The 27,113-nt window shown below is 41.4% G+C and overlaps 1 protein-coding gene across 1 annotated transcript in view; it reads right to left on the bottom strand.

Moving 5' to 3' along the window:
- Nucleotides 1-27,113, bottom strand: part of LOC120384459 (receptor-interacting serine/threonine-protein kinase 2-like) — a 38,250-nt gene that overhangs the window by 1,513 nt on the left and 9,624 nt on the right. The window contains exons 3-12 of the mRNA XM_039503198.1: nucleotides 18,650-18,898; nucleotides 14,982-15,155; nucleotides 10,876-11,029; nucleotides 10,479-10,634; nucleotides 10,145-10,287; nucleotides 7,134-7,183; nucleotides 3,880-4,041; nucleotides 2,752-2,837; nucleotides 2,174-2,242; nucleotides 1,834-1,993 (exon numbers count right to left, since the gene is read on the bottom strand). Of these exons, the coding sequence (XP_039359132.1) occupies nucleotides 1,834-1,993; nucleotides 2,174-2,242; nucleotides 2,752-2,837; nucleotides 3,880-4,041; nucleotides 7,134-7,183; nucleotides 10,145-10,287; nucleotides 10,479-10,634; nucleotides 10,876-11,029; nucleotides 14,982-15,133 (1,132 nt within the window). The 5' untranslated portion in view covers nucleotides 15,134-15,155; nucleotides 18,650-18,898. The remainder of the gene's footprint in view (nucleotides 1-1,833; nucleotides 1,994-2,173; nucleotides 2,243-2,751; nucleotides 2,838-3,879; nucleotides 4,042-7,133; nucleotides 7,184-10,144; nucleotides 10,288-10,478; nucleotides 10,635-10,875; nucleotides 11,030-14,981; nucleotides 15,156-18,649; nucleotides 18,899-27,113) is intronic.

Raw genomic sequence — 27,113 nt, 5'->3', positions numbered from 1 at the left:
TGTTGTATTCGGCCAAATAATAAATTTTTATTTGTAAAATTAGAAACGTATAAGGGACACTAAACGTAAATCATATATTGCAAAAAAGAATGTGCGTTACTGAATTAAAAGTGGAAAAAAATTTTTATCTCGTCTTGAATATTGTCAGTCACTTTTGTTTAGTCAGCTTCTTGGTGCTGCAGTGTTTGGATCTCATACTTTGTTTCTGCCCCAAAGAGCTACAATCTTTTTTTGTTATATGTTTGTACAGCATCTAGCACAATGGAGCCCTGGTCCTTGATGGAGCATCCTTGATACAAATAAATTAATAACATTGCAGTTGAATGTCTAGGTCAAATGTTTCAACTTTGGGGGGAGGGATAGCTCAGTGGTTTGAGCATTGGCCTGCTAAACCCAGGGTTGTGAGTTCAATCCTTGAGGGGGCCACTTAGGGATCTGGGGCAAAAAAATTGGTCTAGTGAAGTGCAGGGGGGCTGACTCAAATGACCTTCAAGGTCCCTTCCAGTTCTAGGAGATTGGTATATCTCCAATTATTACCTAACTGAGTTTTAATTCTAGAAACTGTTCTATGGGTTATAGATTTTATAAAAGGTTTTTAAAAAATGTAAACTTTGGGCTACATTTAAGTTGTCACTGTCCTTTTAACTTGTTGATTATAGTTGTGGACTACTGTAAATTTGTGGATGAAGTTGAGGAAAATCCTGTTCTACCCAAAAGGAACAGCCACTAATCTATTTCAGTACTAAGTATTAAGAAACCTGTATCATAAGTCTCATGTATTCAGATAGATACACCAAAGATAGATACACCTCTACCCCGATATAACTCGACCCGATATAACACAAATTCGGATATAATGCTGTAAAGCAGCGCTCGGGGGGGGGCGGGGCTGCGCGCTCTGGTGGATCAAAGCAAGTTCGATATAACGCGGTTTCACCTATAACACAGTAAGATTTTTTGGCTCCCAAGGACAGCGTTATATCGGGGTAGAGGTGTAACAGATTTTCTGTGGCTCAGATCTTGTATCAAAGAACAAAGAAGAAATGTTTAAGTCAATACCTCCAGTCCGCTTATATACATGAAATGCACACGGATTTAAATACTTTGTCAAAAATTTGCCAAGACAAGCCCACAGTGAAAAAACAGAAGGATATGGTCAGGTAGGAATGGCTAACATGAATCATTTGTGGACTTCTGAAGAGATGGGACTCTTCCAAAGCAATTACTTTCTAATGTGGAGACATTTGACAGCAGGTATTAGAAAGTAGAGAAAAGTACTGTGGTGATTGAGGACCATATAAGTACCTTGGTAGAGGGCTAGATTCACTCATGGTGGCAAAGGCAAAAGAAGTTGCACCTCTCTGTTCCAGCAGGGTCCACGAGACCCAGGATGGATTTGCTCTCTAGGGAAGAGTAGGCAGTTCTTGGAATGCCACGGAATGGCAGCTTTAAGTTGTGGTCAGAGCACCACAGGTATCTGACTGGTGGAGGGTGTTCAGGGTGTACAGTAAATCAGCAAATTTTATGGCTTCCTGGTTTATACCACTGAACCCAGTGAATGTCCACTCACGTATGGGAACACACTGGCTAGCTGTGAGTTCTCCCTGTGGAGGAATGGTTGCAAAAATCTTGCACCACTGCAATTCTCAAGGCAGACTCTTGCTACTGCAGAGGACTCTGTTGCTCTGGTTATATCAAGAGTTATATCACAGTTGCACTCTGAAGAGGGAGACATTTGGCATGTTGTTATGGATACTGAGCCGACAAGTAATTGTTTAATATTTTTATAGTACTTGGAGGTAAAAACATCTCAAGATGGTCAGTCCTGCATACCTCTTTTTTGTGTTGTGTTTGGCGTTGTGATATCTGCAAGTGCCATCTGATTAGCCTTCTCTCTTCCTGCAGGGCTGTCAAGAACAGTTGACAATTCCTGTGCTGTTAGATGGACACACTTGTCGATAAGCCGGTTGCTGTTTTTCTGTGCACAGACGACCTGACAGGGATGAAAATGGATAAGAAATTACTTCTATCTTCTTGATAGAAAAGACCTCCCTTACTAGGCAGCCTCCCTTAGGGAGTCTAAATGCCTAAGTCACTTTTGATAATGGGACTAAGATACCCTTGAAAAATTTTCCTCCCCAAGTGCATATGTAAGAAGACACAGTTTGCTCACCTCTAGGTTGTGCACATGTGTCTGACGCATGTGTGGAACGGAGCCTTTGCAGGCATTTACTGCTCTCTCCTGAAACAAACAAAAAAAATACACTCACTTAGTAAAATATACACAACATTCAGTCCAAATGAGACTAAAAAAATCATACATTGAATATTCATGGACAGGGCCAGCTCCAGCTTTTCTGCTTCCCCAAGCCGGAAAAAAAAAAAAAAAGACGAGTGGCAGCACTTCGGCGGCAGCTCAATTGCACCGCTTATTCAGCGGTGGGTCCTCCCTCTCTTCCTCTTTGGTGGCAATTCAGTGGCAGCTCAAAGAGAAAGAGAGGGAATGAGGGACCCGCTGCCAAATCCCTGCCGAAGACTCGGACGTGATGCCCTGATACCGGATGGAGTGCTGTCCCTTTGAATTGGCCACCCCAAGCACCAGCTTCCTACGCTGGTGCCTGGAGCCAGCCCTGTTCATGGAGGTACTGCCAAAATATGAGGCACATACACCACATGATCTGCAGCTAGAAGTAAAATCACCCAGAGCAGGCAATGCAATTGTATGGGACCAAATCTGAATTTTGCACTAACCTTTGCATCAATCAAATTGTAGATTGCACTGGAAATCTTCTCCTTGCTAAAAGCATTCAAAATTCTCCTTAAGAGTTCTGCACAATCTGTGGGAAGAAAAATGCATTTTAAATACAGGATGTATGCGTATCCAAATAAGCAAATATCTATGCACCAATGTGCTTCCACTGATTTTATTATTCTGTTGCAATCATATTAAAATCTTTTAAATCACCTCTAAGTAACTTTGCCTTATATATTTTTATTTTCTGATCTAATATAAACAAATTAGGATCATATTTTCAGAAATGTGCACACAAAAACCTGCATGTTTGTACCTAATTTATTCATGACTGCACAAAGCAATCACAGTAAAAGCATGTGTGGATGGCTAGTTGGACACTTCTGTGTACAGGTCTGAAAAATTGTGGCCATAGTTTATCATTCATGTGTCAGGGCTGTCTTTTTAGAAACAGAGAATTAGAGCCTCAGCTGGTATAATATAGCTACTCTGACTTAACCAACAGTGGGATTTGCTCCAGTGGGAATGGTGATTAATTTGAGATGGGATTGTTAAAGGTCAATCAGCCATTCTTCAAATACTGAATTTAGCTGGCAATCTCCAGTAATTTCCTAGCCTTTATCTATGCTAAATTTACTACACTATATTTAAACTAAAAATCTTGAAATGACTAAGCCACCTTACAGGAGGTAGGGTGACCAGATGTCCCAATTTTATAGGGACAGTCCCGATTTTTGAGTCTTTTTCTTATATAGGCTCCTACTACCCCCCACCCCTGTCCCAATTTTTCACATTTGCTGTCTGGTCACCCTAACAGGAGGGCATGGCATCCTTATTAAAAAAAAACCCAAACCAAAACACTACAGTATGCTGGTGACAGTGCCCCAACTGTTTCATCTCACACTGGGGTTACAACATTCTATTGTGCCATCATTACTGTACAATGATCTAGGACATTAAAGAGACAAGGTGGGTGAGGTAATATCTTTTATTGGACCAACTTCTGTTGGTGAGAGAGACAAGCTTTCGAGCTCACACAGAGCTTCAGGTCTACAACAACACTGCATTACTTAGGACACTCAAACTGTTTGTGATAGCAACAAGGGAGAGCAAATACTGAATGTTACCTGCAGTTTGGGGCCTGTAATCTGGGTCTTGGTGCCAGCACAGTATGATGAGCTGTAACAGCCTGTTTCTCTGAGGCAAATTGCTCTGTATATATTCTGCTTCAGTCCCAGGCCGCAGGCCACTACAGACTCCTGTCACAACTTCCAGCAGGTTTTTTTTGCCTGCAAGAGAATGAGAAAATGTTATTTAAAAGTTTAAACCCTCAGAACTATTTTAAGATGATGTTTAGTGCAGGTTATTTTCTGTATTTTAAAACTAAGACTACTCTCTAAAAACAAAAATAAAAAACCCAACAACACACTCTTAAGTAAAGCTGACCAACTGTGACAATACTCATTTATACCTACCGACAGCAGTCCATTTATTTCTGGTTGGAAGGGTTGTTTAAGCAATAAGTCACAACTGGGTATACATGCATAACTGGTAACCTGCATGCACAAATACCCTATTTGCAGTTATAGTTACTGTGTGTGCAACCTAACCACATAGTTCTGTATGCAATTCTGCGTGCAAATTTAAAAAAAAACTTGTTCCCTTTATGCACAAAAGAATCTAATTCTTCTGGGCAGCTACAAAATGGCAGTGAAAAAATATGAAAGCACCGCCTTGCATAAGTATATTGTACATAGTATTTTTAATCTGAGCCTGTAAAGTCTGTCAAAATGAAAGCTGTTACGTAGATAAACAGAGTAATCTGCTAGGTGACTTGTGATCAGCAAAGACACTGGCTTATTCTGACATCATGTACACATACACACAACCTCACAAATGTGATTGCAAAATTACAGCATGCTGCCCCCCTCACCTCTCCCTAGGGCATACGCCTGCATATTCTGTACTTGAGAGCAGGCTGGTGGTCGAAATACACAAGTATATAATTCTCCTCATCATTCATAGTAGAAAATGAGAGGCTGAACTTGTGGAACATTACATATGGAAAATTAGGTGTATGGGGTATTTGTTGATGAATTTTGCAGGAGCCCTGCATGTCTTGAGAAATCACTAAGGAAATTTGAAGAGATCTAAAATCATGAGCCTGACCACTTGTGGTCATTTAAGTTTCCATGGCAGCCTTTGTAAGAATGAGGATGTTTGCTAGTCCTGCTGTAATGGCCAGAGTCTCGCTGGGGTAACTGTATCCCACCTACCTTCATTCCCTCTGCAATTTTAGTTGGATACACTATCTTTCATTTTTTGTCTAAAAGGGTTGTGCAATGTTAGTGTGCGTTGAATAGTTATATGTTCCATTCGAGAGATGATGAGTGAAGCGATTCTCATAAATAAATGTGTATGTTAAATTGTAAAGATCTTTGGGGCCCTTTTGGATGAAAAGTGCTATACAAATGTAATGTGACTTGTTTTAGAGTCATATTTAATAGAAATAGTGATTAAACAATTGCCAGGAAAAGTTCCACATCTTGCTGCTTTCAAAACCCCTGATTCTTGGGTTCTGTAGTGTTTAGTGCACCATAGGCAAGCAGGTAGTTTCCTTTCCTTGGACCATGTAGTGAAAAAGAAAGTCCCATAGGTAGATAGACCTGGAGCCCTTGCCATTTTCCAGATAGAGGAGAGTACTAACTGTAATGTAGTTTGGTAATCAAGTACAGAAGCACATACTTCTTCACATATGACTGCTCAAACTGAAATCTCATTGCTAGAGCAATCAGCTGTAAGAGAAGGAGTAAGAAGGATCATATTCAGGAACATGATACAGCACTGTCACTTTCATAGACCTCAAGAGAGATTAGAAGAAACCGATCCTTCTTTAAAGTATGTTTACTATAAGTTAAAAGGAGCCATGCTTTAAAGGAATGAGAATGAGACAGGAATCAGCACTCCAAAGTCTAGTCGTCAGCTCTGGCTGTCATGTTAAACAAATCATGTACCACTGCCTCTGTTTCCTTATCGGTAAAATGGGGATAATTTTCAGTCTATTATACAGTGCTTTAAAGATCTACAACTCTGTAAAATTCCTCATTTTCATTTTCTGGTATAAAATAAGCAGAAAGTAGCATATTTTATAGTAATATAAGTCTAGCAGAAACGAAAAGTTCCTATTTGCGACCTGAAACTCTCATTGATTTTTAAACATGTATAAAGGCTCAATTCTACTCACTGGACAAGTTACTTGCCACTAAGGAAATGTCTACACTGATGTAATTTCCAGCTTGAGTACGCCTACCTGCACTAGCGCTGCTTGACTGGGATTGTACTTGAGCCCTTCCCACCACTCATGCTGCCATGGCTACACTTTAATTTGTAGCTTGTTAGTTGGATCAGGGTTAGCGCGAGTGTGTCACTCAAACTGGAAATTATTCTCTCCAGCTCCAGTGTAGACATACCCTAAAATGCTGCCTAATGTCAGTATGCTGGATTGTGATATTAGTATGCTGAGTGTCACAAGCCAAAGAGTTGTTGCTATGCATTAAAGATAAGCAGAAATGTCAAAATAACAATTTAATAGGGTGCTACAGTGAACAGGCCTAGGTAGTACATAGTAAAAACTATGCCATTAAAGACAGGTTTCAGAGTAGCAGCCGTGTTAGTCTGTATCCGCAAAAAGAATAGGAGTACTTGTGGCACCTTAGAGACTAACAAATTTATTTGAGCATAAGTCTCTAAGGTGCTACAAGTACTCCTGTTCTTTATGCCATTAAAGCTACCCCTGAGAAGGTATCTGTTTCTTTTACAATAAGAATCTTCATTTGGGGCTAGTACTCCCTACAAGAGATGCAGAGCTATGGAACTGTGCATTATTGGGATACACAGTTGGCAGAATTTGATTTTTTATAATTTTGACAGAAAATACTGTTTATTTTTAATTTTTTCCCAATTTAATTGAATTTTTACAGTTGCAGAAAATTATGAGAGTGTCAGACAATTATTTAATGACAGTAGATGTTGAGGTTCAAAAAGTTAAAGTTTTATAACCATTCAAACACAAATTGCCAATATCACATGTCAAAATATACAAAGTAAATATCCTTAAATCAAACTCTAGCAACATTTTTCTTACTTTGCCTATCTGTAAATTTCAACTATCATTGGAAATATTTTTGTTAGTTTGTGTGTGTACGTTGAAATCAGTATTTTCTGACACTTACTGATCAAAAATTAATCCTTGCAAGCACTGTGATAGGGATTTGAGATAAAGCGAGGTCTGAAAAGACAGGTCTGTTGGTATCAATGTTGCTTAGAGGAGGATAAACTCAGAAAAAGATAATTAACCATCAAGAAAGAGAGAAATACGTACCTTCAAAAGGTTTCTGTCTGCTTACGCTTTCCCAACATAGCATTCCAAAGCTAGAGGCAAACAATAATGAAATTGTGCTTGTTAATTTGGAATCTGTGTTGGTGTTATGATTACTTACTGAAAAACTGAGTTCATTAGTTCAAGGAAAGGGTATTTTCCATGTTACACTAAGTTAGGGGAGGGCAAACTACGGCCTGCAGGCCAGATCCGACCTGTCACGGCTTTCAATCTGGCCCACAGGATTGCCAGCCCCATGGTGCAGTAGGGCTAAGGCAGGCTACCTGCCTGCCCTAGCCCTGTGCCACTCCTGGAAGCGGCCGGCACCACATCCCTACAGCCCCTGGAGGAGGGGCGGGAAGACAGCTCCATGCACTGCCCTCGCCTGCAGGCTCCGCCCCATGCAGCTCCCATTGGCCAGGAATGGGGAACTGCAGCCAATGGGAGCTTCAGGGGTGGTACCCGCAGGAAAGGGCAGTGCGCAGCGCAGCCGCCTGCCCCACCCCACCCCCAGGAGCCACTGCTGGACATACTGGCCACTTCTGGGAGCGGCACGGGACCAGAGCAGGCAGGGAGCCTGCCTTAGCTCCGCTGTGCGCCGCTGTCACCCTGGAGCTGCTTGAGGTAAGCAGCATCAAGCATGAGCCTGCACCTCTCCTGCACCCCGCAACCCAACCCCCTGCTCTGAGCCCCCTCCCGCACTCCATACCCCCTCCTGCACCCCAACCCCCTGCCCTGAGCCCCCAACCCCCTGCCCTGAGCTCCCTGTAGCACCCCGCATCCCTCCTGCACCCCAACCTGCTGCCCTGAGCCCTCTCCTGCACCCCGCACCCCTCTTGCACCCCAACCCCTGGTCCTGAGCCCCTTCCTGCACACCGCACCCCCTCCAATGCCCCGGACTCCCTCCCACACCCCAACCCCTTGCCCCAGTCCTACATTCATGGCCCTGCATACAATTTCCCCACCCAGATGTGGCCCTCGAGCCAAAACGTTTGCCCACCCCTGCACTACGCCCTTCCTTATTAGCAGGATTTCCATTTTTGCATACTATTATATTTCAGTTTCCAATTGAGCTGTCCTTATACAATACTCAAGGGATATAACAAAGACCAGCTAGAATTCTGTTTCAGGGGAAAGACTTGCTCTTAAATTCTATAGATTATTTTCTAAAATACCTCACCTAATTTCCATTTGTGGGTTTCAAAGCCTTTCACTTCCTCTTTTTTTTGCTGCAGTAATTATGAAGTGTTTGGTAGTGTTGAGCGTACTGACAAGGGAATGAACTAGCTGACCCACTAAAAGCTTGATCTAAAGCCCAATGAATCTTTCTTTACATCAGTGAAATTTGCATCGGGCCCTAGATCTTTTTTTTCCATTTGTAACTTCTAGGAAATGTCACTCTAACATTTAAATGTACTTAAATCAACATCAATATTGGTGTAAAAACACTTGGACATATATGCAAAACAAAAAAGTATATTCCATGTCACACCACTACTGGACACGCACAGGTCTCATGCAATACCAGTCACTTCCAAATATCTATAATTAAAAAGGTGTGACACCCGAGAATGGGAATTATGCCATCTGAAAGTGAGCCTTTCACTCCTTTCCTGTTTGAGCCTCATGTATTCTTCATGGACAACAGAGGAACAATCACATCATTCATAGGTGTTATTAAATACATATATAATATGACTCATTTTTGGTCACTGCTTTGATGACAATAGAAAAGGAGCTGAAGTTGTTGGCTCCATAACAAAAATAAAAGATCTAACACTAGAAAATTGGCCATACGTAATATTAGGTATAAAGGTTGTCGTAGACTCTGTGGTGCCAGCCATGAAGATATACATCTACAGAGTCACACAGTTGCTATTTTTGGACTGTCATTCTTCCAGAGTATCATGTATGTGCCCTTTGCATGTGTGGCAGACAAGATGGTGGAGTAAATAACGTGCATTCTTTATGTAAGTCACTTCAATTAAAAGGTAATGCCTGATTAGGCATAGTGAGTTCTTTCAGAAGAGATTCCACAGGACCTTAAAGGGACATCATCAAGATAAAAATCATATTCTTATTTTTAACTAGATCTCAACCAAGCATCCAATAATTGTGCCTAAATATTAAATATTGGCACAACTGTCTACACCACCAGCAGCAGCCATTTAAAAATCTAACTACTTGACTTGTTGATGATACGTTTCTAAGAGGATTGCACTTGTGTGTCCAAATAATTGGGTCTACAGTTTTGGCACCCACATTGGACATTTAGGCCCCAATGCTAGTGTTTATAAAAAGAATCTTCAGATATTTATAAAACTTTATATTATTCAAATTGAAAGAATTTGGAAACTTAACTCTTGCTGCTTGACTACCTGATGTCTAAGGCATGCCTATTTTTGTAGGCAGATTAAGTTTTGTGCAGATACTTGAAAACACAGAATCAGTTTAGTAGCTACATTTGAAAGTTTGGTCTCTGATCTGAAAAGGGTATGTTTAAAAAAACCGTAAGTTTTGCTAAACACTAGTCCTTCACCTACAAGGATTTGTCACTCTCTCCTTGTGTGCATAGAACTCCCTTTAATTTATTCAAGTAAATCTAATATAAGCATCAAGATGAGAATATACTTCATAGCATGTCATCCGCAGCAGTATTCTACATTTTTACTGTAAATTAATATTTTGAAGCTGAAGTTTGGCAATTGCTTAACCTAAAGGTAGGGCCGTAAGTCTTAATTTTTAAAATAACAAATTGTATTGAAATAATTTCCTTCAAACATTAGGAATTTCAAGTTTAACTAAATGCTGCAATATTCCTAGTCTGGAATGTTATGCAGATATGATATGTGTAACAGCTGTTACTTCAATGGAACACTGTGTCTTGTAGGTTTCACTGTAGTATAATTTTACAATATTTTCTTGAAAGAAACATTTAATTCAATACTATGTGAATTGCTCTCCAGAAGTAGATCTCCTTTAGCTATAACTTTCCCTTAAAAACCTGTACTAACCTGTAAATATCTCCTTCTTGTGAGGGTACACCTCCTTCAAGTATTTCAGGAGAGAGGTATACCAAATCCCAGCAGCTTCTATTGCAGTTCTGCAGGACTGATCTTTGCTGCTTCCTCCAGGAGGTTAGACCATAATCTGTTATCTGTAGAGAAGGGTGAATGGTGAATTGTAGCAACAATATAGCATTATTGGTATCAAATATTGATCTGGTATTTTATGTTAGGATAGATGTCTGATAAATAAACCTATAATCAAGCATACTTTGGAGAAGTTGTTCTGGTTTCATGTCAAGAAAATAATGAAGACAAAAAGCTAAATGTAAAAGGGCCTCACCTTAGCTCTATATTGTGTATCCAAAAGGACATTGGAGGGTTTCAGGCTGTAGTGGAGGAGAGGAGGGTCTAGCCTATGGAGATGATATAATCCTTCAGCCACATCTGACAGGATCCGCATGAGTAGGGGAAAAGGCAATTCTGGGTACAGGTGGTGCTAAAAATCAACATTTATTTCAGTGTAATATTCCACAATATGTATATATCTTTTAGAATTATAAAGCAGTCATTATTCACACTATCTATTGAGATCTACAGATGAAAAGTATTAGCAACACTATTGCAAAATTAATATCCATAACTGAGGTACAGTTTGCTCATTTTATTATTGCCCTAGCTTCTAAACAGTTTTAATACCCATAAAGGAGCCCCTCTAAAAGATCCCTACTCTTCCTTACCTCGTGGATGAGTGAGTGGAGGGATCCATTGCACATCCATTCAGTCACGACCCCCAGAAGTCCCTGAGATTGGTAGATCCCAAGAGAAGGCAGGAGCTGTTCAGACTGAATGCGTCGTGTGTTTGCTACATCTTGGAGTAGCACCTTCAGCTCACTGCAAGCAGAGAACAGGGGTTAAAGAGGCAGCATTTCAGACAGACATGCTGAGTAACGGTCATATTGTGTGATATTGGAAAGAAGGATGACTTGGTAGAGTTTTCCCACCACTACCATTATCTGGTGTTTAATACCAACAATGCTTTCTGGAGTACAAAACATCTTTCACATTAAAACTGTAAAATGTACAAGAAATAAACTACTTCCATTAGTATCAAAATATATTTATCAGGATCTAAAATGCAAGGGCAGGAAGAATGTTTGGGATAGTTAAACTAACTGAAGAAATGACCGGTCTGAACTGATTTTTTTTCCTTCCGTTCCCCTAAAAGTGTGCTTTCCTCACGCCATCAGTGAGGTCCCTTCCACACTGCAAATTCTACCAGCTTCAGTCATAGCCTGTATGGATGGGATCAAACCACATCAGAGAGTAAAGGTAAAGCCATGAGGCCAAATTCAGACCTAGTGTAAGTGTTAGGTGTAACTTTAGGGACTTAGTGGAGCTGCATCTGCTTCTACTCAGATTAGATTTAGTCTTAAATTCAGCGGGATGTATTTTAAGAAGTATAAGGAAAACAGATTTTGCTAATCGGTAGAAGATTAAGACTATTTAAGAACTTCAGACAATAACTTATTTGTTCAGTTGTACAATGATCTGTGGATCAGATTGGAATGTTCAGTTTCAAGGAAGATAAATGAACTGGTTCTGCTACAGCCGGGTTGGCCAACCTGTGGCTCCGGAGCCACATGCGACTCTTCAGAAGTTAATATGTGGCTCCTTGTATAGGCACCGACTCTGGGGCTGGAGCTACAGGCACCAACTTTCCAATGTGCCGGGGGGGTGCTCACTGCTCAACCCCTGGCTCTGCCACAGGCCTGCCCCCACTCCACCCCTTCCCACACTGAGCCTGCTGTGCCCTCGCTCCTCCCCCCACAGAGCCTTCTGCATGCCACAAAACAGTTGATCAGGATGTGTGGGGAGGGAGGGAGAGGTGCTGATCAGTGGGGCTGCCGGTGGGTGGGAGGTGCTGGGAGCAGGGGGGAAGGGGTGGAGCTGATGCAGGGGGCTGCTGACATATTACTGTGGCTCTTTGGCAATATACATTGGTAAATTCTGGCTCCTTCTCAGGCTCAGGCTGGCCACCCCTGTGCTACAGGATCACTCCTCCCTAAGTTGCATTTAACTTTAAAAATATGATCCCATCTGCAATATGTTCTGAATTGCTGATTCTATGCATCAAATCTTCAGCCCATAGAAATCAATGGTAAAATTCAATGGGATCAGGATTTCAACCTCTGTCATTATTTTAAAGACTAACCCCAGTTACTGTTTCCTGTTGAAAAACAAATCTGTATATTTAGGAAGAGGGTCCAGCTGCATAGTTTGGCTTCTGATACCAACTGTTCCAAAGTTTGGGAACTTAATTCAGTCCCAAACATTGTCCACCATGTAAATCACAGATTTGCTATTCTATGTATATTTTTAGGCTGTAGGATATATTTATTGCAGTAGGTACTCTTTGATAAATCTTAAGATCTTAACTTAGATTCCTCATGCTTCAGCAAACTTCCGTTGAACTCAGTGACAGTCTCATTGACTTCAGTGGGAGTATGCCCCAGTAAAAACTGAGTAAAGACATCAGGATTTGGCCAGATGACCCTACTGGTAATGCTAGCACCCTGGGCCCTATAGTATTTGCTTCCTAACTGTATGCAATGGCTCCTGGTCCCTGATCAGCCTCAGCAGCATGCAGGAGATTCTTTTATCCCTGAACTGATGCCCATTCCCTGATCTGTCCCATGTACTGGTGTAAGAGATTGGGAGCTATCCGACAACTCCTCAAACTAGCCTCTGTTTTCCAAACCAGCTCCTGTTCCCATAGGAGAGACTATTTTAGAAAAATTCTCTAAAAACTATTTTAAGCAGGTGTGGATCAAATTTCTCACCCACCATTATATAGCCCAACACTGCTTGCCAGTGCCCGAGAGGCTGCTGGTAACTGCCCTTCTGCTGGAGCACAATACTGTGAAATGCATGGTGGAAATGTAAGACAGGGACTAACAGGTGTAGCACAGTCCTATCATAGTAAAAGTTGCTTCCTGTATTTTTGCTTTTTGTTGGAATCCTCTCTGGTATGCATGTGATATACAATTCAGGGAAGTATATAAAAATGCAGTTATAGGGAGAAGCGACTAAAAATTACATTGTGGGTTCCATATTTGGGGGTCACTGATTTCCAGATCAAATGTATTTGTGAATGGATATTGCATGGGCAGTGGCAGTAACAGCACACTCAAGTTACATGTGCAGCTGTGCAAGCACTTTTCACATATACAACTGAACATGCATTGTTTAGAAAAATCAGGCCAGGCAGTCCAAGTTGGGTTCTTTTTTAAGGAAGGAAAACAGCCTTTTCATTGCAAACATAATGGATATTCAGTATGTTAATACCTGTGTTTATAAATAAATTGTGTCTCCAAAGTTTATATACAAATTGTGCTTATTTCTACCTCTTAACATCATTATTAACAATATGGATTTCTACCATTGGAACTAGGTTAGCAGTTCAAATGATGGGCAGGATAGAATCCATCTTATTCTCATTGCTAGGTTCACTCTACTGTGGTAATAGTGTGGGTGGGTGCGGGGAGGAATAAACAGAGACTTGACATTTATAGAGCAGATATGAGTAAGAAGGTTCATTTTCCCATAATCACTTTTATAACTAAAACAGCACTTTAAATCCAGAAAGGAGAAAATAAATTATTAGCTTTTATTGTCTGATATAACTTTTTTTTTATTTAATCAAAAAGTGGGGAGCAAACAGGGGAAAGAGGGCAAGCCTTTTAGGAAAAAACTACCAAATAAATATATTCTTATTTTAGATTAGTAAATTATTGCACTTCTATTGAATTTAAAACATAAAAAAGCAGAACACTCAAACTTAATTCATTTTTGGCCTGATCCAACCTCCATGGAAGTTTTTCCATTGACGTCAGTGGGATTTGGATCAGGGCCCTGAGCCCTATAGAAGCCCTCACTAAAGACAGACTCGTTCTTGTTTCAAGATTCAAATTTGGATGCCATAAATGAAAGAATTTAGACTGAAGCACAACCAAAGACCACACATGGGAACCTTGGATGCAAGCACCCCAAGAATTTTAGGGGGTGTTGGAAATCTGAGCTGGATTAGATAAATTGTTCCTGTCTTTGTTTTGGAAAAAACGACCTCTCCATATCCTACTTTAAGATATTTGAAATCTGAATTTTTCAGCTTAAGCAGACCTCCTACAAAAACCAGCTAAGGAGCTACACTTCTCAGATACTACAAAGGCCATGTTCTGCTCTTGGATGCCCTTTCAAGAAACTGAGAGCCTAATGAGTGCATTCACTAGAGTGATTTGGTCCCACACCATTAAAAAATAGTATGGGCCTGACCTCAAAATCCCTATAAGCCTGTGACTCCAATGAAATAAATTGGAGTTATGTGAGTGTTAGGCTGACATCCACTTGTGACAGAGTTTCTGGTTATGACTAATATATGCACTCAATCCTATCTCTACCGCAATTGTCCATTCTCCCTTTCTTCTCATATGTGTTCCTTTATTCACCTATCATGTTTTGTCTGAAACTTAGATTGTGAGCTCTTTGTGTTTGTTTGTATAGTGCATTGTACAACGGTGCACTGAACATGGATTGAAGTCCTTTGATGCAATCACAACACTATTAATAATGACTTCAGGATCAAGCCCCATTGTCATTACATATGTCAACTTTCTCACCTAATGCAATGCAATGTATTTCTTCCACTTTGTCTCTGTTAATCAGTTAGGAGCCACTGAAGTGGAAAGGTGAACTGGGGTCAGAAATGCTACAGTCCATGTTGGTACCCTCTTTGCACTACTGTCCTCCTGAGCTGTTTATATAGTAAATCAAATATGATACCCACCTCTCTGTTGTATTCTGGCTGGTCAGCAGCTTCAGTGATATGTTAATGTTCTGAGGAGCATGAAAGGCTTTGAGGGCGAAGCCAGAACTTGTCCTGGTGAAGATAAAGTTATCCAGCTCTTCCTGGGCTATTACAGGCATCAGATTGGCCATTTTCTGCCGTTTAGTGGGGGGACTGAAATGAAGAAAAATAGACATCCTTAGATTTGCTTTTTTTATCATTGCCAAAGTACACTGAAGTTGCACCACACTTTGTTTCCCAAACTATTCTTCACCTTCATTCAAAAGGCTTTGTATTACCATGCTCTGGGTCAGATTGTCCTTTAAACACAGGGAAAAAATTTACCTACCACACAGGGACATCCTGAGGTTTACTTACCCTTTGTAAATAAGAGGTGCTAAGCTCAATATTATGGCCAGTTCTCATTATAATCACCTGGAAATATGGGGGCACTATTTACATTAATATAATACAATGCTTGACTTCCAAGGATAGCGTTATAATTTGGGGAAACAACAGATTAAAATTCTTACAGTTCCATGCTGGACAGAAAGATAATTCCCATGAAAAACTGTAATAATGCAGTAATCCAGTGTTTCCCAAACTTGGGACACCGCTTGTTTAGGGAAAGCCCCTGGTGGGCTGGGCCGGTTTGTTTACCTGCCACGTCCGCAGGTCCAGCCAATCACGGCTCCCACTGGCTGCAGTTCGCCACACTAGGCCAATGGGAGCTGCTGGAAGTGGCAGCCAGCACATCCCTCGGCCTGCGCCGCTTCCAGCAGCTCCCGTTGGCCTGGAGCGGTGAACCGTGGCCAGTGGGAGCCGCGATCGGCTGGACCTGTGGACGCGGCCAGTAAACAAACCGGCCTGGACCGCCAGGGGCTTTCCCTAAAGAAGCGGCGTCCCAAGTTTGGGAAACACTGCAGTAATCCATTCCAATCTACCTCCAGAGCCATGCCCTTTACAGATGTGCCATTATTTACTAGGATACTGTACGTCAACAGAACAGCAAAACAAAAGGCCACATTCCCTGATGTGTTATATTGGCAAAACTCTACTGAAGTCAGTGGAGCTATGCCCATTTACAGCAGCAGAGAATTTGGCCCATCGGTTATATATAGTAGATCCCTAGGGCCACGTGCATATGTGCCTTAATACACCTTGACTAGAGATAACAACCTCCCACACAGCCACTTTGTGTTAATGTATGAGTCAGGTGTTATTAATAACAGGTGAGGATGTTTTAAAAATATGAGCATAAAAATCCCCTATACTTAGTGCTGAAAGAAAGCAACAAGAACAAACAGAGCTGAGACAAGGAAAACAGAGAGGGAAGAAAAGGGGTCTTCAGAAGCCCCTTTATGAGAATACTGCATGGTTAGAGATCAGAGGCTCATAAGAGCTCAAAATGGAATGCTCCCCTCAGACTCAGCAGATTTCCACTAAGAAAGCCATGCAGGAATTAATGCTGCTCTAAACTGCAGATTTAAGTAGTGAGTAAGGGGTGTAAGTTGAGAACTATCTTTTTAAGTTGAGGGTTCAGCTAAAGTGTGGTCTTGTGGTTAAGACATTAAACTAGGATGCAGGGGGTCTGATTCTAGTTCTCAACCCTGCCACAGAAAGCCTGTGTGATCTTGAGCAAATCACAATCTCTCAGTGACTCCGCCGAGCATCTACAAAATGGGGATAACCACACACCTTTATTTTATCCTTTGTCTATTTTGCCTAATTAAATTGCAAGGTCTTCCAAGTCTGGCTGTTACACTGTATATTGATATCACCTAGATCAGTGGTTCTCAACCAGGGGTCTGGGGCCCACTCAGGGGCTGCGAGCAGCTTTCATGGGGTCCGCCAAGCAGGGACAGCATTAGACTTGCTAGGGCCCAGTGCTGATGCCGAAGCCTGAGCAACTTAGCTTCACAGGGCCCCAGGCAATTGCCCTGCTTGCTACCCTCTAACGCTGGCCCTGGCTTTTATATGCAGAAAAAAGCAGTTTTTGTGGTGCAGCTGGGCCGTGGAATTTTTATAGCAGGGGAGGGGGAGGCACTGAGAAAGAAAAAGGTTGAGAACCCCTGACCTAAAGCACAATGGGGTCCCAAACTCCGTTAATGCCTCCAAGTGCTACCCTAATTCATATAATAATCAGACTAAAATGTCCAATGGTTGACTAATAAAATTCCCCAGTCTAATGTAAGTTTGATGCAATGAGATGGGTTAAACCTTTTGTTTTTTATTTTAAACAACAACATTCTAGACTGAATCTGAAGGCACTAGCTGTGGTTCCGGCAGGAACTATTAAAACAAGGCACTCATTCAGTAGCTACATGATGGCCTCTCAGAATGACCTTTGCAGGATTGTGACTGATCCTCTCTATGCTGCTATGAACGAATTATTGAGCTGGATGGCAACAACTATGTGGGGGGAAAGATTTCAGACACATGAGATTTCTCTGATGCCCAAAATGAAGAGGTTAAGTACATAATCTATTTTTTCATATACATCTACTTCAAGCAGTGTACTTTGTAAAGGACACATCCAATATGGCATGAGACCAACAGAGCCAGGCCAGTCATTTTACGTGCAAAATTACACAAAGCTCTTCCAAATCAGAGACAGGCAAAAAAAAAAAGAACCATTTATTCCTCAAATATTATGGGGATTGGATAAAGTGAAACCTAAATTTAGTTTTGGTTTCTGTGGAGAAAAATAAACAATCAAAAGGTTTGCAAAACCAAAATAATTTTTCATCTCTAAAAATGTGTAAATCAGAACCATTTACTCAAATCTCTAAATGTTTGGGTTCAAAAGAGTCTAATAATGAGTCTTGGCTTCAAATCGCTCCTGGTTTCGCTTATTTTTATTTTAAAAAGAGAACTAGGTAAAACTGGAATCAATTATTGAAACTTTGGTGGCACAAATAAAAAGAGAACCAGGTCTGAATCATCCCCATATTTTGGTTTTGCAAAATCTAACCCTGACCAAAGAGGTTTTGAAAACCAGAATGACATCTGTTTTCATCACTTGTTGTTTTTATACAAATAAACTACAGCTGGAAGCAGGATTTCCCCCCATACATCTAGAGGTTTGGGCAAGATTCTCAACTCATCTGTAAATTGCCGATTTACATCAAGTGAGGATCTGACCTTAAAATCAGAAACCCCAGTTTTGCTACCTTTACATATATTGGGAACTAACTTATTTCAGAACTAGTCAGTGGGACTAATCACAGATTAAGGTACTATTTAATGTCAGTAAGGTGGCAGAATCAATCCCTAAATGGGACGCAAAAGGATCCTTCATTGGGAAAAAAGCTCTCAGTGCTGTACTACCAACAGCTCTGCTCTTCTGGGTATAGAGATTTTACTCCTTTTAAAATCCAATATCATTTTACTGCCCACACTACGATCTGGTTTCTAACCACAGCTTGTCAAGGCTGGCGGTTTGGATGAGGGGGACTACAGAAAGCTGTGACAGGCTTTAAATGTCTCATTGAAACACACTGGAAAATCCTGCATTACAAGAGCTGATCCTTTAAAAACTACCTTTACGCTTAATTCACAGTGAAAGTGTTTCCATCCATATGAGGGAAGTGTGGCTGGGGGCTGATTTAATATTTCAGTGTCCAAATAAAAGTGAAAACAAACATACAAAGAATATTGAGACTTACCTCCAGACGTGTGGGCATAGAGACTACGGGAGTGAGCTAGTGCGACTGCAGCAAAGAGCTGTGATCTGCCTGGAACAGTGATGCAATCACAGTCTAAGCCTTGCTGGGAATGAGTCAGCTGCACTGTTTATCTCCTCTTTTATTGGCTGCCTACACACATCCAAAATTTCCCCTAGTTGTGTGTGCAAACTGTAACTCCTTAGTGACTGCAGTCATCTAGGTTCTCTTCATGGGCTGGCCAGTTAATTGCTGAAATAGGCAAGAAGAGGTTATAGAAAAGGTTAGAGAAGTTGAGTGGACACTGTGATGGCCACCGCCAGCAGTATGAAGAGAAAACAATAAAATTGAGATGCATCAGAAACACCACCCTGGATCCAAATACCCCCCAAAACACAGGGATGTTCAAATCTGGATCCAGACTTTGCAAACCACCCGTATCTCTACAGTGGGGTGAACCAAAACCCAGATACAAAACCCGCTCAGCTTTGGTAAAGTTTGAATCTGAATTTTGTGGCTCAGGCCCATCTCTAAATAAAGACAAGGAAAATCATTCCCTTTTTGGTTACAGTAGAGTGTGCACAGAGGGAGTGGATATGTAGTAAAGGCCTGATCCTGCTAGGTGCTGGGCTGCATCCATTCTCACCAAAGTTAATGGAACTGGAGGATGCTCAACAATTAGCAGGATGGGAACTTTAAGGAGCAAACAATAATATTTTTGAGTGTCCAGCTTTATTTACAGAGGATCGTGTAAGTGTAGTTTTGTGAATGGTACCCTCTAAAGGGGCTGATCCAAAGCATACTGAAGTTTATGGGAGTGTCTCTGTTATCTTCATTTGGCTTTGGATCAGCCCCTAAATCAGGGGTGGGCAAACTACGACCTGCGGGCTGGATCCAGCCCGCCAGCTGTTTTAATCTGGCCCTCGAGCTCCCTCTGGGGAGTGGGCTCCAGAGCTCCAGCTGGGGAGCAGGGTCAGGGGCTGCTTCATGCGGCTCCCGGAAGCAGCGGCATGGCCCTCCTCCGGCTCTTACGCATAGGGGCAGCCAGAGAGCTCCACTCTGCATGTGGCCCTCACTCCAAGAGCTGTCCCCACAGCTCCCATTGGCCGGGAACCGCAGCCAATGGGAGCTGCAGGGGTGATGCCTGTGGACAGAGCAGTGGGCAGAGCCGCCTGGCCATGCCTCTGCATAGGAGCCGGAGAAGGGACATGCTGCTGCTTCCAGGAGCTGCTTGAGGTAAGCGCTGCCTGGAGCCTGCACACCTGAGCCTCTCCCTGTGCCCTAACCCCCTGCCCCAGCCCTGATCCTCATCCCACCCTCCAAACCCCTCGATCCCAGCCCACAGCACCCTCTTGCACCCCAAACCCCTCATCACCAGCCCCAGCCCCAGCTGGAGCCAGCACCCAACCCTTGCCCCAGCCCTGATCCCCCTCCCGCAACCTGAACTCTTCATTTCTGGCCCCACCCCGGACCTGCACCCTCAACCAGAGCTCTCACCTCCTCCCACACCCCAACCCCAATTTTGTGAGCCCGCCATACAATTTCTATTCCCAGATGTGGCCCTTGGGCCAAAAACTTTGCCCATCTCTGCCCTAAATGCAGAGAGGAAGCAGAACCACTGAACATGCCCCCTTCCCCCTTCCTGTGAGCCTGAAAAGCCTCTCTTCACCAAAATAAATAATATATTTATATATATGGAGATATACCTATCTCATAGAACGGGAAGGGACCCCAAAAGGTCATTGAGTCCAGCCCCCTGCCTTTAGTAGCAGGACCAAGTACCGATTTTGCCCCAGATCCCTCACAACCCCGGGTTTAGCAGGACAACGCTCAAACCACTGAGCTATCCCTCCTCCCCCCTACCCACAAGCATTATGTGGCTTCAGCTCTGTGGTTTTAAAGGAAGAATGCCAAGAATGGGAGGCAGGGAGTAGCCCATCACATGATTTCCTCAAAGCTGCATGGCTATCTGAACAGAAATGAGTGTTACTAGAAGCAGCATTAGTATCCAGTCTGTGCCTACGTGCCCCTCAGAGAGTGAGAAATGGGACAGGAGCCTGGAGAGGAGACAGTGGCAGCAAGGGTATAGGCAACAGCCATCAGGGATTCAGGAGACTGAATAGAGAGGGGGCAAGTTATTATGAGTACCACTTCCCTTCACCCCTCCACGCTGATCTCTTTTTAACAATGTCTTCACTACCTGTCCATGGCCTACATTTCTGTAAGCATGATATCAACAGTATGATAACTGTCTTAGGTATTTATAGACCATTAGTCATTGTCATAGACTCTGTGTTACATTTGTAATCACATGTGAAAAAAAAGAAACCCTTTATAATTAAAAAACCTGTCCTTAAAAATGCCTGTGGAGATTTTTTTTGAAGTGCTCACTTTCACAGAAATAGTGAAAAAGGATATGACTCCCTGACACTCATACGTGGTGTACTCTGATGCACCTATTCAGTTTTCCATGGAGAAATGGTCTGAAATAAATAGGTGAAAATCAATAAGGACAAATGCAAAGTACTATGCTTAGGAGGGAATAATCAATTGCACAAACACAAAATGACTGCCTAGGAAGGAGTACTGCAAGAAAGAGTATAGTGGATCACAAATTAAATATAAGTCAACAATGTAATACTGTTGCAAAAAAAAGTGAACATCATTCTGGTATTATTAATAGCAGTATTGTAAGCAAAACACAAGAAGTAATTTTTCCAGTTTACTCAGCACTGATAAGACCTCAGCTGGAGTACTGAGTCCAGTTCTGGGCACCACACTTTGGGAAAAAGCTAGACAAATTGGAGAAAGTCCAGTGGAGAGCAACAAAAAATGATTAGAAGTCTAGAAAACATGACCTATGAGGAAAGATTGAAAAAACTTGATTTGTTTAGTGTGGAGAAGAGAAAACTGAGAGGAGACATGATAACAGTCTTCAAGTACATAAAAGGTTGTTATAGAGAGGAGAATGATAAATTGTTCTTCTTATCCACTGAGAACAAGACAAGAAGTGATGTGCTTAAATTGCAGCCAGGGAGATTTAGGTTAGACACTAGAAAAAACCTGCTAACTGTAAGGGTAGTTAAGCACTGGAACAAATTACCTAGGGAGGTTGAGGTTTTTTACAAAGCTCCAATGAGCACCCACGGAGTCGGCGCCTATGATTCTACATGCTATGCACAGAGGGTAGCAAAACACTCAGTGTCCTTTGTCTGATGCTCTCTTGCTTATTGTTTTCAGCTTACGTGACACAGTGCCAACCAAACTATTAAAGCTTAATTTTAGTGCTGTGTTTGGTATGACTAAATCATGGTCACACTGGTCAGTTCCTAGATCCGAGCTTAGGTCAGACTCAACTCCTCAGAGGCTGGTTTGTCACTACTACTGTGCATTCTAATTCATGAAAATAATAATGAATATCTTTCCTTTATATAGTGCCATTCATCCTGAGGAATTCTAAAATGCTTTACAATCTCTCACACAAAATATTACAGTCTATACATATTGAATAAGGAAAGAGAAAAATTATTTAGGATTGCCCTAAAGAATGTCAGTAGTAATGAGAGAAAATTAAGAAAAGTAAAATTTAGTCTGAATATCAGGAAAAACTTTCTGAGAGTAAGATCTCTCAGGGAAACCATAATAAAGGCCCATTAATTCTTTTCAGTGTCTATGCACAGAATTCACTTCACTTCTTTATTGCTCTGATGCAATGATGTTGAGGTCATATAAATACATAGATACCAGTGAAGTACAGTTAGCTGGGTGAAACACTGACTTTTGAACAGAGCATAGCAATGCTGCACTATGGTCAAGGACAGGAAAAGAAAATGATAGGGCCAAATTCATCCCTAAAGGAAGTCCATTAACTACCACTTAGACTACGTGTACGGAGAAATTCTTCAGAGAATTCAGTTAGTGATCTGAGACCTGTTTTGGAGAGGAGAGGAAGAGGGAAGACATTACATAAATTACCAGTGGAACTCATTATCCAATAAATAAATAAATACATCACACCATGGATAGTGTTACATACACCAGGGATGGAACTGAGCCAGGGTGTCTGACGGTAGTTGCACGGAGAAATCTAAATGGGCCACATGTATAATTACTCATACAGAGATTTATCCAGAACACTAGCTAACATCCCAATTTCTGCAAGAGGTGCCAGGGGACTTTTAAAGACTACAGTTATCAACCATTACCTCTAACACAAAAGACAGAAGCTCAACAACCGCTAAGGCCACTAAGTTTCCAAGAGGTAAAAAAAAATAGATACTTTTGAAAAATGACTTTTTCCTAGTCCCATCAAATAAGGGTCCATAAAGAATCAAAAATTTGCCTTTTCAGTGCCAATTTACTTATCTGCCCCAGCCACATCTCTAAAAATCATCTAAGCTGGGCTGTGTGTAAAAAACACGCTAAGAGGAAAACAATCCAAATACACAGCTAGCTGGTCTTAAATCATCCGTATTATCCAAACAATATATGAATTAAGGCAGTAATGTCCAAAGGATGGTACAGATTAAAGCTCCAGGACCTCAAACAGGACAAGTCTAGGTATGCTTGCATTAAAAAGTTGTATTAAATAATTAACTTTGTCCTACATTTATGTTCTGATGTGTCTCTATGGGAGCAGTATTCAAGGAGGACCACAGAGTAACAGACAGAATATCTGAGCATGTATGAACAATAAGAAAAAGTGACGCAGAGTATCGGATGGCAAGGCTTTATGTGCAGAGACATGCAAGTGACCCAAATACCACAGCGTTTGATGTACCGATGTTCAGTGAGCACCTGTGAGAAGTGCAGAAGTGATCACATGAATTCTTCTTTGAAGTGTCAAGCTTGTTATTCCAGTTGAGCATCTGAACCTGACTGGCTTTGATGAAGAGTTAGGGCCTGATTTGCTGTTGTCTTGCCCATTGTGGAGTCATTTGAACCTGTGCAAAGTGGGTGTAAAATGCTATCATTCTCATCTGGTGCCAGGCAGTGGAGATTAATGTATGGAAATGTAATGGATATAGAATGTTGTATTTTTTTATATTGAATGGGTATTGTAATTTATATGTATACATTTCTGTCCTCAGTTATACCCATGTGACCATATTAATTTAAATGACTGGATACCAGGTAGGCACAAAAGTACTCACGAAGTGTTGTTTTAAATGTCTAAATGCGGAATTCTGATGTCCATTTAGGATGGTCGTCCACATTTGAACTAAGGCATCCCATTTATTTCTCCAGGAAAGCATTTCCTCATTCCCAACAAACACACACACCGTGATGTTAGAAAATAGCTTTGGCTTGTCATCTCACTAATTAGATGATTAAAAGAAAAGCCTCCTGGCCTTTAGGCAGTTTCTGGAGAATGACAGTGCTAGACAACTCTAATACTGTAATTAATAACATCATGAATTATTTATTAGATGCATTACCTAGCTTTTTAAAACTATGGAGTCTTCTTAATATATAGCACCCAATAAATAATTTGAATAAACCTGAATAAATGCAGGGAACTCCTCCTAGACTACTGGAGGCTGAAGGTGGTCTCATTATAATTTATACAGCATCCAATAGCATGCTAGATGCTTTAAAGGACAAAGACACCCCTCCCCACCACAGTCCCTGCTCCAAAGAGCTTGCTATCTAGTTTTAGACGCGACAAATGTAACAAGCAATGGAAAAGAGTGAGGAAGGACAAAATCACCAGGTTACTCAGTTATGGCATAATCACAGCTAAATGGTTCCAATAATGGCAAAATGACAAAGTAAGGGCTAGATTATGCCTGGCCCTTATGTGAATGTGCAGTGGGGTGGGGCTGGGGGGGAGGGGAGATGGCACAGGAAGACTTCCACCCTTGCATGGCCTATGTAAGACCCAGACACAATTCCAGCCCATGTGTTCAAGAGAATTTAGCAGCTGCACCCTCTTTAGTCTTCTGGGAGTGCACGGCACCGCAAAAAGAGTTGCGAGAAGGCTAAGTCATAGCTGCACCCCCATATATACCAGCCAGCAAAACTGGCTGGCCAGGACAAAAGGCAGTAGTCTGCACCCTACAACATTATGTAGTACAAGCAACTCCACTGTCTCTCTGTCTGCCTTCTGGAGCTCCCCCTGGGGTACTGCAGCCCAGCAATGCCCCTCACTATGGTCAATGCCTAAAACTAGCCTTATGTCATCTGGAAACTGATTCTCCCTCAGGGAAGCAGGGTGAAGCACAGATTATCTAATAGAACTAATAGATGGTTAGTCAAAGTAGAGCTCCTCTCCTCTCCTCTTCTCCTCAAGTTGGCCTCCTGAAACTTAACCATCACTTTTCCCAGCTTCCCCACCAATATCACTTCCTCTTACATCCCCGCTCACCAATGCAAACTTAACTATGGGAGTCTCTACTGATGCCTCCATACTGTATTAACAAAAACCTTTACAGAGTCTTTGTTTTGCAGTTACATTGTATATCTACTTGGAAATGAGATGGGAAGTGATATAATTTCCTATTTTCTAAGAATTTTTGTACCATGAATGTAGTAGACCAATACTGGTCATTCACTTCTTCTCTGATAGTGTTCAAGAGAAATTTCACTCTCTAACTCTGGAAGCCTCTTCTGCAGGTTCAGAAAGAGAGCATTTTCTTCATTTCAGTGTATTCAAGTACTTTAGTTCAATGACTAGTTCATTCAGCAGTAAGAAACCAATTGGGAGTGAAAAAAGCAGAAAGACCTGTTTTCCTCTTGCAATCTATGAATAAAAACTAGGTGTGAGAGGATGAAATCTACTAATTCTAAAATCTTGAAGGATATGGTGACCAAAAACAATCAGTTCAATTTACTAACTATAGATAATACTTCCTCTATTTAATAAAATAGTAGGTTTTAAATGCAAAATATGTTTTGATAATTTTTTTCCAGATAGCGCTTGACACAAATAAGAAGTAAAAAATATCATCTAGTAAATAAGAAATGTATCAGTCACCATTTTCTAACATAATAAAAATGTAAAAAATAAGAATCTGAGTAAGAATATAAGAACGGCCATACTGGATCAGACCAAGGTCCATCGAGCCCAGTATCCTGTCTACTGACAGTGGCCAATGCCAGGTGCCCCAGAGGGAGTGAACCTAACAGGTAAAGATCAAGTGATCTCTCTCCTGCCATCCATCTCCATCCTCTGACAAACAGAGGCTAGGGACACCATTCCTTACCCATCCTGGCTAATAGCCATTAATGGACTTAACCTCCATGAATTTATCTAGTTCTCTTTTAAACCCTGTCATAGTCCAGCCTTCACAACCTCCTCAGGCAAGGAGTTCCACGGGCTGACTGTGCACTGTGTGAAGAAGAACTTCCTTTTATTTGTTTTAAACCTGCTGCCCATTAATTTCATTTGGTGGCCCCTAGTTCTTATATTATGGGAACAAGTAAATAACTTTTTCTTATTCACTTTCTCCACACCACTCATGATTTTATATACCTCTATCATATCCCCCCTTAGTCTCCTCTTTTCCAAGCTGAAAAGTCCGAGCCTTTTTAATCTCTCCTCATATGGGACCCGTTCCAAACCCCTAATCATTTTACTTGCCCTTTTCTGAACTTTTTCTAATGCCAGTATATCTTTTTTGAGATGAGAAGACCACATCTGCATGTAGTATTCAAGATGTGGGTGTACCATGGATTTATATAAGGGCAATACGATTCTCTGTCTTATTCTCTATCCCTTTTTTAATGATTCCTAACATCCTGTTTGCTTTTTTGACTGCCGCTGCACACTGTATAGACATCTTCAGAGAACTATCCACGATGACTCCAAGATCTCTTTCCTGATTAGTTGTAGCTAAATCATATTGTATTATTGTTGGGGTTATTTTTTGCAATGTGCATTATTTTACATATATCCACATTAAATTTCATTTGCCATTTTGTTGCCCAATCACTTAGTTTTGTGGGATCTTTTTGAAGTTCTTCACAGTCTGCTTTGGTCTCAACTATCTTGAGCAGTTTAGTATCATCTGCAAACTTTGCCATGTCACTGTTTACCCCTTTCTCCAGATCATTTATGAATAAGTTGAATAGGATTGGTCCTAGGACTGACCCTTGGGGAACACCTCTAGTTACCCCTCTCCATTCTGAAAATTTACCATTTATTCCTACCCTTTGTTCCCTGTCTTTTAACCAGTTCTCAATCCATTAAAGGATCTTCCCTCTTATCCCATGACAACTTAATTTACGTAACAGCCTTTGGTGAGGGATCTTGTTAAAGGCTTTCTGGAAATCTAAATACACTATGTCCACTGGATCCCCCTTGTCCACATGTTTGTTGACCCCTTCAAAGAACTCTAATAGAGTAGTAAGACATGATTTCCCTTTACAGAAACCATGTTGATTTTTGCCCAGCAAGTTATGTTCTTCTATGTGTCTGACAATTTTATTCTTTACTATTGTTTCAACTAATTTGCCCGGTACTGAC

The sequence above is a fragment of the Mauremys reevesii genome, linkage group 16 (genome assembly GCF_016161935.1).
Source record: "Mauremys reevesii isolate NIE-2019 linkage group 16, ASM1616193v1, whole genome shotgun sequence".
Taxonomy (NCBI): domain Eukaryota; kingdom Metazoa; phylum Chordata; order Testudines; family Geoemydidae; genus Mauremys; species Mauremys reevesii.
This window is presented reverse-complemented; position numbering and strand designations above follow the sequence as displayed.